The 15,915-nt window shown below is 32.9% G+C and overlaps 1 protein-coding gene across 1 annotated transcript in view; it reads right to left on the minus strand.

Annotated features, from left to right (window-relative positions):
- LOC111031907 (complexin) overlaps nucleotides 1-15,915 on the minus strand; it is a 196,843-nt gene that overhangs the window by 109,838 nt on the left and 71,090 nt on the right. Inside the window, exon 4 of the mRNA XM_022312024.1 lies at nucleotides 12,204-12,273. Within this exon, the coding sequence (XP_022167716.1) occupies nucleotides 12,204-12,258 (55 nt within the window). The 5' untranslated portion in view covers nucleotides 12,259-12,273. The remainder of the gene's footprint in view (nucleotides 1-12,203; nucleotides 12,274-15,915) is intronic.

Raw genomic sequence — 15,915 nt, forward strand, 5'->3', positions numbered from 1 at the left:
CTGAAATATAATATTGTTAGGTGGCTGCTTGATGTTATATCGTATCGTATCGTACACGATATAACGTAGTCTGACGTTGTTAGTAAAATATTATCAACTGGAAAAGTCGTCGTCGGAAAAATATGAAAACGTCATGTTTTATAGTGCCGGGCCGACGACGAGTCAAAGGCGAAAGCCGTGCGCACTCGCATTTTTTATTACCATTACTGGATAGTGGGTGAAAAACGGAATACGTATAGAACGTATTTTTGAAAACCAATTTTTTCGGTTCCAAATCAATTTCACGGAGTTTTACTGTCCCGAACACGGAAGAAGTTTTATTACAACAGCTGAATCACCTATATTCACGTAATTATATAACTACGCACACCGCAATGTGCATTATATACGTTTATCGTTTCCTACGTAGTAGTTTTGAAATTATTATGGCATTTATATTATTAAAATGCGTTCAACTACAGTTAAATGTAATTGCAAAAGTTCCAATATAATATATTGTACATTTATATACTATTCCGAGGCACATGACGAAAATATACCGACGGTCGACATCGTTATACCAACGAACCGTGTGCGGGTGGGGTACAGCAGTGGTCTACACGATTATCCGTAACAAATAACGAACATATCTATAATAATAATATATAATAATAGCGTACAATGCGGATTCCTGCACAATGGAAATTAATCAAATAAAGTGTTGCCGACTATCGCTACAGACTGCTCTGCAAAATGATGGATTATTATATATTGTTTGAATTGCGTTTTTATCCGTCCGTCGAACGTTTGCATGGCAATATCCCCCCTCCCCCTCGACCGTTTAAATAAACGTTCATATTGAATTATTGTGTGACCTACTGCAGTGCATGACGGAGATGCAACGAGATCGTAATAACAGGACACTTTATTATGACGTATGTGTGTGTGTAGCTGTTTCTGAGACAAATATTAAATCGTATTATTGTATCCGGCTATGTCATGACATAATATTATTATTATCATCGTCATTGCTGAACGGACACAATATATTTACATTTACAAGTAAGGTATAATATACGTTTTGAAAGTACATCCGATGCTGAGAGCCGAGGACGGAAACGCGAGGATGCTCTGAAGTTTCAAATGCACGTGTGTCACACACGCACACCATCGCGCTCTAGTAATTTGAGTATTTGTGCGTTTGAAAGTATGTGGGTATAAATGTTATTGCGAAAGTTTTTTGGCCACCCGTAAATCACGATAAGTAGAAATAATAATATATTCGTTTGTTTTAGATTGTGCCGACGCGACGATTCTCGCCGAGTAATGTGTGCATATTGTAATACTGTGCAGTATAAGCGTGCGAAAAACTTTGGTCATAATTTAATAGAGAAAATCCTTTTTCTCGGACGCGACACTAATACTATTATATCAGAAAAATAATATAGTTCTAGGTACCTGCAAACACTGTATGAAAGAAAACGCGTAATAAAACAGCGTCGTTTTCCTTGACCCGTATGCGTTCGCAATAATATTATTACCACCAATTTATAAAAGTTATAAATTATTACTATTTTTACCTACGAGGTATTATTTATTATCAACGACATATTGTTATATAAATGACAAAAACGCTCACAAATAAATACAAAATATAATTTTTTATGTGCGCAGCGCACAACGAGTGTCCTGGAAAAGTTATAACTTATAACGGTCGACTACGGGTCCGCTTGTTACTCGAAACGGTTAGGTTTCATGGTTTCCAAAAAGCGCACAGATAATATAATAAATGGACGTACAATGGCGTAGGTACATAATATTGTTATAATCTCTGCAAAGAGAGCATATGATGATAGATACTATATATATATACATTTTCTGTGTATAGATTAGTTTTACAGTTCAATAATTTTGTTTGGGTGAAATCGAACCGGAGCATGATTATAAATTATCAAATGAACTTATTTATGTATACAGTACAAAAAAAACTATAAAAAGTACCTATATTATACGATGTATACGCGTACCACCTACATGCATATTGTATGGATTCAAATGAATTAAAAAAATATATATGTATTATACTATGTTATATGGAGTATATTATGTAACCTGCGGAGATGAGAAGCTATTGTATGTATGTAAATAATATCATTATACATCGTAGTTTATTCTTTTATCTCTTCTACAACTCGGAGCCTATTTGTATAAAAAAAACATACTTACTATTCGGAATATTTGAGTGAAAATACGGTACATTATATTGTACAGAGTACACAATTATTATTATGTCATAATATAACGGCAACGATGTACACCGGCAGTGTATTATATAAGTTAATAATTAACTCGCGTTTGTTTATATTTTACTAATGGTTTATGTGGCTGATGTTTATTTAAATCGCAAATTTTATGAGCTCTTGCACGTATACAAAGAAAAGTAATAAGCGTTTATTTCCATCGAATTTAATTTATTTCCCCGCATCACAGGTACAACCAGTCAACTAAGAACTTTGTTTTTAGTCTTTCGATTCTATTTTGCCAGAATGTCGAGTGAATCGCATCGAAAAATTCTTATCGAATAAACCTAGGTATACGTTTAGTGTTTACGCTTAAGTATAATATCGGTCAGGGGTCTGACACATTTTTGAAAAAACCTTTCGTGGTTCGGAAAATCAGTTCAAGGTATGATAATAATAGGATGATCGTTATTTTGAAAACATAGCATTGTTTTATAGAATAGTAACTTGGTACATGGTGGTGGCTAAGTATATAATAAATTATACGAATTAGACGAGTCATTTGTTTTACTTCAAATGTTTAACTACCGTTTTATATGCATATATACAAATTCCGATAAAATATAACGCGTGCCAAAAAGACTTCTAAGCAACATGACATCAAAAAAATAAAACAAAACGCAAAAAAAACAATACGGTTCCAAAAAACAAAGAGTGCCCTGAACGTCAGCCAAATAATTCGGTCGATCCACAAATTATGCGCCACAATAAATACATATATAATGTACAAATTTAAAGCGGTAACCCGAGTCTGATGTTAAACGATTTATAGTGTAATTTATAATATAATATGCTCACGACGAATACAATGATATTAAATTTAAAATAAATAATGAAAAAACAACAATACGGATAATCGAGGTTAACGTATCCAATCATCTATTAAGACGACATATTATATTATAATGAAACCGTCTCAGGCACCTTCGACCTACATGCGTCTTGGTGATATCGTTATCCACAATATCCTCTAGACAGCAAGACTCGGCAGTTATTATGGATAGGTACACATTTATTATGGTGTAGGCAAACTATACAGTTTGCGGAAGGGCTTAGATTTATTGGTACACGCGCAACTGAGACACGATGCTACATAGGTACATAATTGCGTATTTCGTTTTCCCTTTTATTTTTATTCCTTCACATAAAGGACCGAGAAAACCTTAAAGTTTTAAAATATACGTCATTAACAATCCTATTGCATTTTAAAATCAGTTTTATTGTACACGCGAATTTGCAGATATTGAAGGTTCGCCCAAAATCGATCATAAATGAGTAAAAGCGTTTAGGTTAGCTTAATTATTGTTGAGGCAATACGTATTGTATAATGATGTCAATTATTGAAAAATGTATGTTTATTTTTACGTGCTTTCAATAATAAACTCAAAAGTACAAGAATTATTTATATATATTTTTTTTAAATCAAATTCTACCATATTACCCTAAAAAAATACCTATCAATTTATTTATTTGAGATTTAGGGCGAATATATAAAATTATTTTGGAATATACTACTTTAGTAAACTATTGATTAAAACATCCGGAATAGAAGAAAGATAAACCACATTGACTAGGACGTTATCAGATCACATTTTTGAACGCAATAACGGCATAATGATTTTATAATGATAATTATTTTTTACATGAATATGTTTAAAATGTATACTGAACCCTTTATAGTATTCAAAAATCGAAATTTCATTGAACATTGACATATTGTTATCATACTATTATTTTATTCGGAATTTCGAAAATATTAAATTTTAATCGAGTGAAAAATAAAACCATACTTTACGCTTTTGACGTAGGTACGCATATACCGTTCGAGAGATCTGTGAACTCTTGTCGATGCATTTGACGAGACCCTAATCGCGTGCCTATTATGTCGTACATGCTGTATTATTCCGTCGTGTTTGGTTAAGCAGTAGTTGTAGACTTGGAGGGTACCACGACCATACCGTAATATACCTCGACTTTCCGTTCCATTATAAACCTATAATTGGAATTATTTCCACTCGAACGCATACATCTTGAATATAATATATATTCCTTAAAGGACTTCTCACTTTCTAGTCGGCTTTTACGGTCGTCCAGGATGGCTGTAGTCGATTGTGCGTGTGTGCTGCGAAGAGGAAGGGGGAGGGGTTAAAGATTAGCGTTCACATCGGTAAATAAATATATAGGTACACATGTCGTGTGGCGGGGGTGACAGCAGGGAGATCGAAACGACTCGGTTCATATAGCAGCATCGACGTTGCACCGCGGTTAAACGGATGAGTCGTGTGTTGGGGGGTGAAACGTTTTTACGAAATATATTTTATTATTTTTACCCGGTCGACCGACACGGTGTGTGACGCGTCGTCTAACACGCTTCGACGAGGAACTCGTAACCGACAGCCCGCGCGAAAACTATTCCTTGCAGCGCATATAGGTACCTACGTGTATTACGGTATACGTCGTAGGATTGACGGGGTGAACCGAAAACAACAAATACGGTGAGAGGAGACGTGCAGACGAACGTATAAAATAAATTTTCAATCGGTTTATATCCCACCGAATTTCCGAAACGATATAGTGCACAGCTTACTTTGACGAGCCGCGAGAATGGTGGGCAATGTAATAGCACTATGTAGCGCAATATAGATATAAGCACGCCGAAACTTGATGAAGATAAAATCCACAGATTTCGTTTTTCGCTATAATAAGACGACTACAGACTGCGCACAGCTTATTGTCTCCGCGCTGTTCCCCTTTTCACTCGTTATTTGTTTTTTTTTTTTTTTAATAAATTAACGCTATATTTTATCTCTCGTCATTGATACAATATTTCAATCACGCCGACCTAATATGAGACTAATATTCGAGCATATATTATTTCCTATTAAGTAGCCATTTCCGTTTTATTGAACTCAGATGTAATTTTTATTATTTATAAATGCACAACCAATCTTAGTAGTATGATTAAATTTCTCATGAAATTATAATATTTTGAAAACGGATTATTCAACTTAACTTTGAAGTAAATTTAATATTACTTTCCGTTTCAGACGGAAGATTTATTTATTTTTTAATTTAAACATGTAAACAAAACGTTGTACAGAATCTCTAAAATACGATTTTTATGTTTTTTGTCAAGTCATTGTTTTTGTTATTAATACAATTTTTCGAGAAACAAAGACAAAATTAAACAAAACTACTTAGAATATATTATATGTATAATATACATATATTTATTTTCAGTTTTTCTTACGGTTACGAGTAACTAAATAAAAAAAAGGAATTTTTAAATGTAGTACACTTAAAAACTTTTCTGCCAAAAATAATGTACTTACATTTAAAAGTTCATCAAGTTTATTTTTAAGTTTAGAAAGTTTACCAGACTTTTAAATAAAATATAAAATAATTAAAAATATTAGTACTTAATATGTAGCTTTAACAGAACTATGAGTGGCTCTATGCTTAAAGCTTAAATTATACTTTCTTAGTTTGACGTTTTAAAACTTAACCTTTTTTTTTAAATTCCACTACATTTTTAACAAACAACACTATAGACTTATTTTATTAGTACTATTAATTATTTCGATGAGTTTATACTAGTGGAAAAATGAACAAGTGGATACCACTAGTATGTATTATTTATTTTCTTTAAGTAGGATTAATATTTTTATACATTTTACATTTTTAACACATTATTATTTATAATAGTTGTATAGCGACTTCTACGATGACAGTAATGTTTATTTTACTTTATTGCAAACAGTTTTCAGTCGTTATACGCCGCTCTGTATGACGGTATAATATAATATTATTATTATTATATATTATTATGTTGGGTAACCGGTGAAATGCGTATTATATATTTTATTTCACCGCGTTATACGCTCTTATAAGACGGTAATATACCTCGTATACATCGCGCGGGAATAAAAATGTGTACTGTAGTATATATGACACAAGTCTTTATTCCGCTATAATATAGCTGCAGTATAAAACCCTATAAACACACACATTGTATAGTCGTTGGAAACAGCTGGAAATTAACTCCGAGCCTTGTTATTCCTTTCTAAACGATATATTAAATGTACAATGTATACGTCATGTTATATATATATATATCCACCTCGGCCAGTAAACAAATAATATATACCTACATGCACAGCGATAATCCGAAATCGAACCCACACTCACTCACTCGCTGAGCTCTTTCCACCTCATCCTTTATAGTTTTACGACGTGATCGTTAAAACACATTCGTCGTACGACTACCGTTCAAAGTTCAATACGCGTACGCAACGACGACGGATATATAAGATATACATATTACATAATACACATTATATATATATATATATATATATATTGTGTACGAAACTCATCCAAAAGCGCATAAAATAAACATTTATTCGCATCTCTCATATATAAAGGAGAAAACATGAAATAGCAGTAACTTTTGCGTAAAATTACTAAAAAAAACACATTTTGTATATATAGATATATGTATACAAGGACAGAGAGTGAGCGGGAAAGGGGGAAGGGAGAAAAGCAGACAGTCGAAAAAAATAAAATATTATATTATACATCATATCACGTAGCGTTGCATAATTCAATGTGTTGTATATATTTTTATAAAATAAAATAATATCGTGCACTAGCGTCTTCTCGGCGATGTAACTGAGTGCTGTTTTCCAAAGAAACATAATATTATAGTGATGGAATTAAGTATTTTTTCGACATTTAATATGCAATACATAATATTATTGTTATTGAAAACATTTAATTGACAACCAATCAGAAAAATCAATTACAGTGGTAGGTATAATATTTCGGGATGTTTGGTATCGGGCCATGCAAAAATCAACACTGCTATGTTGGGTAGTTAAAATCAATAAACGAATACTAAGATACATGGTAAAATATGATTATTATAACACCTAGAAAAAAATATAAAACTATTATTTTTGCAATTAGTTTGTGTAAAAATAAACTTTTCCGGATTTTTTTATGGAGGAAATTTATAATTATTTTATGACTAACCTGAATAATTAAATTGACATTTTCATTTATATGGCATAATAATCAGAACAATTTGATTTTATATTATATTACGACGCTGAATAAATAAATGTTATACAGTATATAAGTACTTATATTGATTTAAATGTTATAAATTGTTAAAATCATGTTATGACGTAAGTGAAAGAAATTTACAGGAGATTGACTCAAATATTAATATATAATATCCAACTCAAATAAGTCTTTGATGAGTAGTAGTTTAAATACTATAATATTCCTATGAGAACGAGTCTACACAATTACTATCATAAATGATAAAAGCTATTTAAAACTGTCATTTAAACATTTTTTTCAAAGATAAAATTGATATATATTTGGTTTTCAACTGAAATTTAAAACAATTTTGCTTATTGGATTGATAAAAAAAAAGTATTAAAAAGAACTCGTTACGAAATAAGATGCGCAAAAACTTAATAACCGTAAGGAGAATTGAAAAAAAATCGTATAAATAAATAATGGAAGGAATATTCCGCAATTTATAGAAAGTTGTTTTATCAACAAAGTGCATACTGCATGCATTATATGAGTGGTTAGGATTAAGCGGTTCGCAGTCTTTAATTCCAATGGAAAAGTGGAACTCTGTCTTTGTCTCTCAGAATTTTATTCGTGTACTACATACCATCGCTGCGATGAAAAACAAGTAAAATAAGAGTTGATTTAAATCTTTTTAAGTATTGATTTTTTGCACTACTTTATAATATATATTTATTATTTATATACATACATTATATATATATGCATAAAACCTACTGAAAGATATTATACTGCTATAGTAACAGGGTATATATGCATATTATATACAGTGCGCCACTAGGTATATAGTATATAATTATTATACCCGTACTTACACTAAGGGTTAACGTTTAATCATGCAAAACTCTCTCGCAAAGTGTAGGTATACGCGGGGTGTACGCAAGATATTAATTGGCGAGTTCTTTAATAAAATTGCACCTTCGTGTCAAAATATTCACAATATATATTATACATGTATATACACCTAAATCGTACCTGCACACAAGGTGGAAATATATATTAAAATAAAAAATAATAGTGTATACGTAGTGTGTGTCGACGAGGTACTGGGTGGAAGGGAGCGCCAGGCGAACAGGAATATGGTGGCAGAAAAAAACGTTCCGTGAAACGGGTTCAGGAAATAATTCATAAAAACGTCGACTCGACCTAATTTCGGGGTGCGGAAAATGGCCGATATAATAACCTCTAGAGGTTTTTACGACGAGGAGGCCGAGTGAGAATCGCGATTTCACCCGGAAAACGCGATCGACGTGAAAACGCTCTGTTCGTGCCCGAAAGCAACTGCGAATAATAGCCACGTCGTATAACAATAAGAGGCCGGGACGGCTGGTAATTAAAAAAACGACGTTAAATTATTATTATTATTATTATTATTATTATCGCGTATATTACACGACGACGTCATAGCGTCGGAGGCGGTGGCGGCGTACTGCTATATACTTTTGAGTTCTTAATCGTCTCGACGTCCGCGATAAACAACCCGTAATTCGCAGCGGCGGCGGAAAAATTATTATTATTTCGAGCTCACACACGCTGCAACAGAGAATACTATTAAATCTTCACGGGGCTCACGCACGGCGTAGTCGTACGATATAAATATTTTTGGGTGTGTGTGTGTGTGTGTGTGTGTGCCGCTATAGCAGTAACGTCTTCGGTATAATGTCGACCTCAATGGGTATAAAATATATGTATAATAGCGGCGGCACGGGGGCGAGGTCGTATATTTATTTTATTGGGTGCTTTGAGAAAATAGGAGATTTCAACACTCGCGCATCGGGAGGAAAAAAATAGAGAAATATACGGTGGCCGCGTGTGCGTAAAATTGAATTTCGCGAAAATAATAATAATAAGAAGAAGAACGAGAAGAACGAGTAGAAACCCCGCGTTTGGATAGACATATATACATTATTATTATTATTGCAATGCACATAGGGCGAGACGAGGGCGCACATGGCGCACGCGGGGGATGAACAAATTATTACTCATATATACGTATATGTGCGTTTATTTATTTTTTCGGCAGCGCCGCCACTCTGGCAAGACCGAGTTCGTATAATATTCGGCCCGGCTGCGTCTTCAGCTTTTCGGGTTTTTGTCGACGCCGCCGACGTGGCGCGATGTGTGTTTTTATGAAACGAACAATAGCTACCCCCAGCCTTCGTCAGCCCGCAGTGGCGCCTACCTAATTTGACGACCATTATCTCGCTGTCGGTCGATAACAGTCCATTATTATATATATATATATATATATATATATTGCAGTAGTGTGTTTGTGGGTGAGTGTGTGTGTGTGTGTGTGTGTGTGTGTGTGTGTGTGTGTGTGTGGAGAGTGCAATTTTCCTACTCGAGCCATCACTTTCATCTCTCTTCTCCACCGGCCACAACCCAGTCGTTTCGACAGTAACTGGCCGGATTTCTATGCGGAATTATTAAAATCCACTTTGTTCGAAAAAGGACCTTTTATAAAAAAAAATGTAAATATATACTATAATATAGGTATGCCATACACAATACATCATTTAATATATTATCAGTATTATATTAACGCACTAGTGGCTCCCGCCGGGGTGCTGGTCGACTTTGAAGGAAGATTATATGTATATTATAATTAATACACGGAGCGATCTTTTTTCTCTTCATAATTTGATTGCCTTGCAATGCAAATAAATAAAAACACTAATACAATATAATTCATAAACAGTTCAATAATGATAAATCGTTTCAATATATTTACATTTAAACACTCATGCATATTATTACTAGTCATAGTAATTATACTATTTAGGTAGTTAAAAGTGAAAATGTGAAATGAGGATTGGAAATTATTTGCTAAGACTATGACTCTCCCTTCCGCCTTAAGAACCTCATAACCACCCACGAAAAATATCGATTTTAGATTGTTCGGAGTGTAATGCATGACGTTTGCAAAAATCGGTATCATCCTGAACGGCCAGAAGACGTCAAACCACCATAGTATAAAAGTACACAGACGTATAAATCCTCATGTTTTACAAGTCGTAATATTAAACCGATCGGAATGGTATCATGATGCGACATATTGTGTGAGTTCGTTTGGACGTTAGGTAAAAATTCCGTTATTCAAAATATTATGAATATTTTAAAACCATTTTATTATTGTTTATTTACTGCACTCCGTTCTCAGTAGGACACGCGTAGTATTGATCATACATAAAAATATTCAGTAGGTAGGTCAACATACCGGGTTAGGTATTTACGAGAACTTTTAAACAATAATGGATTTTTAATATAAAATCAAATAATATGAATGGTTTTATACTATTGCTGAAAACATTATGCGATTATGTCGTCAATTACGATTTACAAACATTATTTTATTTATTACAGCCATTTAACTTAAGTACTTACGTATTTTTTATAAAGAGAGAATAAAATACAAATATATACCTCCTAATGATTAACATCCAAGATTTGAGTAGTAATAAAACATAAAAGTTGTGTCGAACAATTTAAATAGAATAACAAATTCTATGTATAAACATCGACGCTGTTCAGTGCTACATGCAATATTCAAATTAAAAATTTAATCGTATCTTTTTTTGTTTAATTATAATATACTGTTGGACTATGCTATTAAACATAATGAAATAAACCCTAAATGTATTCTTCAATTTTATTTACTGTGACTTTAGTAGAATTAATTACGATAAAACAAAAATCCGTTGCGCGTTGGCTGTTGCCAGATGCGGAATGCGGCTAGGAGTAACAGCCACAGCTATACTAGCCCCCGGATGGGTGACCACCTGAGTTCATAGTAGTTAAAAACCTTGCCACACATACACGTGTTTGCTACATACCATAACAACCGCAACAATCGTAAAAACAACTTATCGTGCCAACCTTACCCCTACAACAGTTAATCGCGGCCTTTGTCGCCGGGCTTAAGTTCAATAAAAAAAAATCCATATTTTAGAATTTTAGATCACATCGCGTCGTCGAAGTTTAAGCATGAACAGCAACCAAAACGATGATAATACATTATACTTACCTGCAATACCATGAATAGTACTACAATATTATGATCGAATGATTTATGAAAACTAGTATAAAAGAAAAAAACAAACTTATGCGTTCTACCCATTTAAGGAAAACGCAATATTTTTATTTAGAAAATACCGTTTTTTTTGGGGGAGATCGAGTGAAAAAGTCTTTCGAACGACTGCAACTTTTAGAGATATAAAAACGTGACGGTTTTTTTTTTATTGCATTAAATGGCTTGAAAGCCATATTTTTAAGTTGTATTTGTTTTGTTTTTTTAGGTTTTTATTTTGAAAAAATAATAATAATATGTAAAGAAGCCCGGGTCTCCTAGGAATTTTGGGTGCCTTCACATTCGTTTCACAATGGTGACAGCGTTGTCTCGAGGCCAACAAAAGTTAATAGTATTTTAAATTCTATAACTTTTCCGAAATTCTCTAGAGCATAATATCTAACCATTTTGATTATCAACTATTCACTCTTTGTTTGCAGCGTTTACAATTCTACCTACCTAGAGAAACTTTTATACTATATACTTATAGGCTGACACTACTAAAACAATCCAGTAGAACTTTTCTCACAGGTAAGTGAGTGACTTTCAAATATTGATATTTAATATTGCTATCGTAACTACATTGTGTGTGCATTAAAGTTTTTGTCGCCTGGGCGCACATCGTTACAGTTATTTTTAAAAGTGTTCATTGTACCAAAAAACGTAAATGAATTATACTACGTTTCAAATTATGTCAAAAGAGGTAAGACTTATAAAATAATATTATAAGTTATAACATAAATGCGTACCTTTTACGGCGTTTAATTTGTTTCCGACCACTTGCTTTGCCACAAAAGCCGCCATTATGCTTCAATGCTTCTGTAACAAAAGATAAAATAATCTGTTAAGTACTTGAAAAAAATTATAACAAAATCGATTTCACACTATGGCGATCATCGTAGGTTATTTTGCTCATTCAGTGAATTCAAACGTTGATCTTTATTTTCTTAATGTAATAATTCAACATAAAATAAGTCAAATTACGATTGTAAAAAACCAAGTGAACGTAAAATAAATAAAACATATTTTTTTTAGAAAAATCATTACATCCCAACTACCCAACCACTCTAAAAAAAGGCATTTAATATGTCTAGAATAAAAAAAAATTGTTTGTATCGCAAATGGCTTAATTTTATGACGTTATAATATACTTATATCGAACATAAAATGAAAAAAAATGTACACGTTTTCGAGGGATATAAACAAGTATTATACCATATTATGCTATGTACCGCCTAGAACAAAAACGCGGAACAAATCAAACTTAATACAATAAATTATAAAAATGACATAATGTACATATTATAATTATAGTTAATTATTTCTCAAAAAAAAAAAAATTAATATAGTATATGTCTCGGAGGTGCTACTAATGGGTTACTCCCTTTATCATGTTTTCATGAATGTACTTGTTTTTATTCATTATCTGTTAATTTATAAGTCGATTTTAATTAATATTATTTTAAATAAAAAATATATAATAATAATATTATGTAAAGAGCACTATCAATAAAAATACTAATTGCACCACAGTCGCAGCGGTATATAAATACATTGTAATTTATAAATATGTTAAATGAGGTCGACAAATATAATTGTAAAGTTATATTATTTATAAGTAAGTACAGTATAATATTATAAATGTATTAAAAATATTTTATTATCATTATAACAGGGCAGATGACCTGCATACGTTTGATAAAACCGATACATTTGAGATTTTTTGGAGCGTAAATTTATAAGACCGTAGACGTTATCATAATATAGACTTAAATTAGTCTTTAAATAGAATAAGCTCTATATAAAGACAGTTGTTATTCGGTGCGTCTATTTCAAACTTATCATGCGATTTTGTCTTTGTGTAAATATGGAATTAGATTTAAGAGATATGATTCTCAATACTTATATAAATACATAAATAATATTATAGATCCAAAGAAATTGAGACATTTAATACATCGTATTATATACATTGCACGTTCGATATTGAATAACGCTGTGCCGCATACGCATTTACTGTTTTTTCGTTCGAGAAAAAATTATTTTGTCACCTTCCACTATTCCTTCAGGTTAGGTTACTTTATTTCTCTCTTATATTTGTTTCGATGACTTTTATTTTAATTTATTTAAAATTAGTATATTTAAAAGTTTAATTAATGGACATTTTAAATATTAAATGTACAATGAACCTATAACCTATTACACATTTATACTATTTAGTTATAACAATTTTAAGTTTGGGTACACCAGGATTATTAAGAAGCGAATTTGTTTATCATACCGACATAGTGTATTGATATAAAACATATTTAACATTTTCCTTTAAAAAAAAAATAAATCATAACATTATTAACAATATATGATAATAATGAAACTATTGTCTCCCTGGACGATTGTCACTTTCAGACCTCTATAAATGCTGTCAACGAGCACGACAAAATCGATAATAATAAAATATTAAACGCGTTTAATATTTAGAGGACGTATAATACGTATTATCAAAAACAACTTGATTTTTCTGAAAAACACTATTGCATATTGTATGTTATACTAGTGCTATATTATATTAAAATATTTACCGTAGCTGTTTCGCGGTGTAAACCGAGACCATAATTAAATATTATAATAATATTAAAAACTACGCACAGAAACAACCCTACTTTTGATATATTTTATTTTTCGTCTCGGGAATGGTTTCGTTGGTGATAAAGAGAGATGTAAAATTGTATACACGAGAGATGTTTATCTTGACGTCTCGAGGTGGGCTTAACGCTTGCGAGTTTCGAGGGCGAACGACCACGGCGGCGGTCGAATAACGTCCGTTTCCGAGATTCTACGTAGTCGTGGTACATGTACGCGCATTATTATTTTTATTTCATAATTCGTACATATATATATATACGAATAATATGTTATATTGCACCTTGTAACCGGAACGACGTTAAACTTGCTGTGCACGCCACGCGAGCTAAAATAATTATTAAGGGATTATTAAGACGTTCGTTGGAATACAGACGACCGTCTAAAAACAGAGCAGTGTTGCTGCAGTTGTCGCGTACAGTCAGTCCGACATTGACTGACGTGTACGCGGAGGCTCTCGCAAAGGGTCAGTCAGTGTTTTTACTTTCTCGAAAGAGTTTTTGTCTCTCTGTCTCTCATCCCGCCTAACCTCCACCTCGTCGTCAGTGTCTCCCACCCCACCACCCCCGCCGTGCCCCATTCACCTGTCAAAAACGTTGACGGGCTGTACCCCCCGGCCGACCGCTCGCACCTCACGCCCATACATATATCATATTATTATATACATGTATGTGTATAATGTACGTATTATTCACCCGCGTGTGCACATGTTATTTAGGTGAGAGCGGGAAAGATAAGCCAAACGGGATTATCCGAGTGCGGCGGGAGCGAGTGGGGGACGAGTGTCAAGGGCGTGGGGGTGGGGGGAATAAAATACGTTTGCAAAGTTTCGCCGTGAAATATGGTCCGCACACTTTCATGTCCGCCGGTAGTTACTATATATTGTATATTATATACATATGATACACCCGCACACTGACATTCACACACGCGGTCAAAGTATATTATATTATATTATATTATTACACAGTCTGTGTACGAATAGAGTGGTCGGAATAGTGTGTTATTATAATATTTCATATATTATATTATTATATATTATTATTACTATTATACAACTCGTACGCGTTATATCACATGCACGAAACTCTAGCATTGTGTTTACATGCACCGCACGCGAAAAGCTGCCCCGAAGGGCGAACGAGAAGATATTAACATTTCCGTCGCCACTATATTATACTATTATATGCGAGAGCGTATGACGTGCGCATTATAATATTATTGCGACTGCACATATTATAATATCATGCCTACCTGGGTATACAGAGCGTAACGTGCGAAGGTTTGCCGGTTTTACATCGAAATCGCATTTGAACGTGTCGAAGTATTGTATATGTAATATCCATTTCATTACATGCCTACCTAATAGTAACATTATAGCGGAGTCGATTTACACGAGACGGAAATATAATATTATGACAATGTGATACCGATTGGTCCCGTTGTCAGACGACATTACAATATTATCGCTTAATGATAAGTGTCAAATACTGTGTAGTTATCCATTAACACGACGATGGGGATCTCGACTGTTTGTCTATTTTCCGATTTGGTTCCGGCCAACAGAATAGGTAGGTTTTTTTTTTTAAATGTATAATAGGTACTAGTCTATTTATGGTGAAGTTTTTCTTACGTGGGACCACCTAGCCTCGAGAGGAATTATTATCGTAACGAATATTACGGAACTCCAGTAGGAAAATATTGTGTTCAAGAATAATGACGTTATTATATTATCATTCTTTTTTATAAAAATATACTATAATACTATATTATATTATTTAGATACACTGCATATCTAACAAACGATAACGGATATTTTTT

This window comes from Myzus persicae, unplaced genomic scaffold (genome assembly GCF_001856785.1).
Source record: "Myzus persicae strain clone G006 unplaced genomic scaffold, MPER_G0061.0, whole genome shotgun sequence".
Lineage (NCBI taxonomy): Eukaryota > Metazoa > Arthropoda > Insecta > Hemiptera > Aphididae > Myzus > Myzus persicae.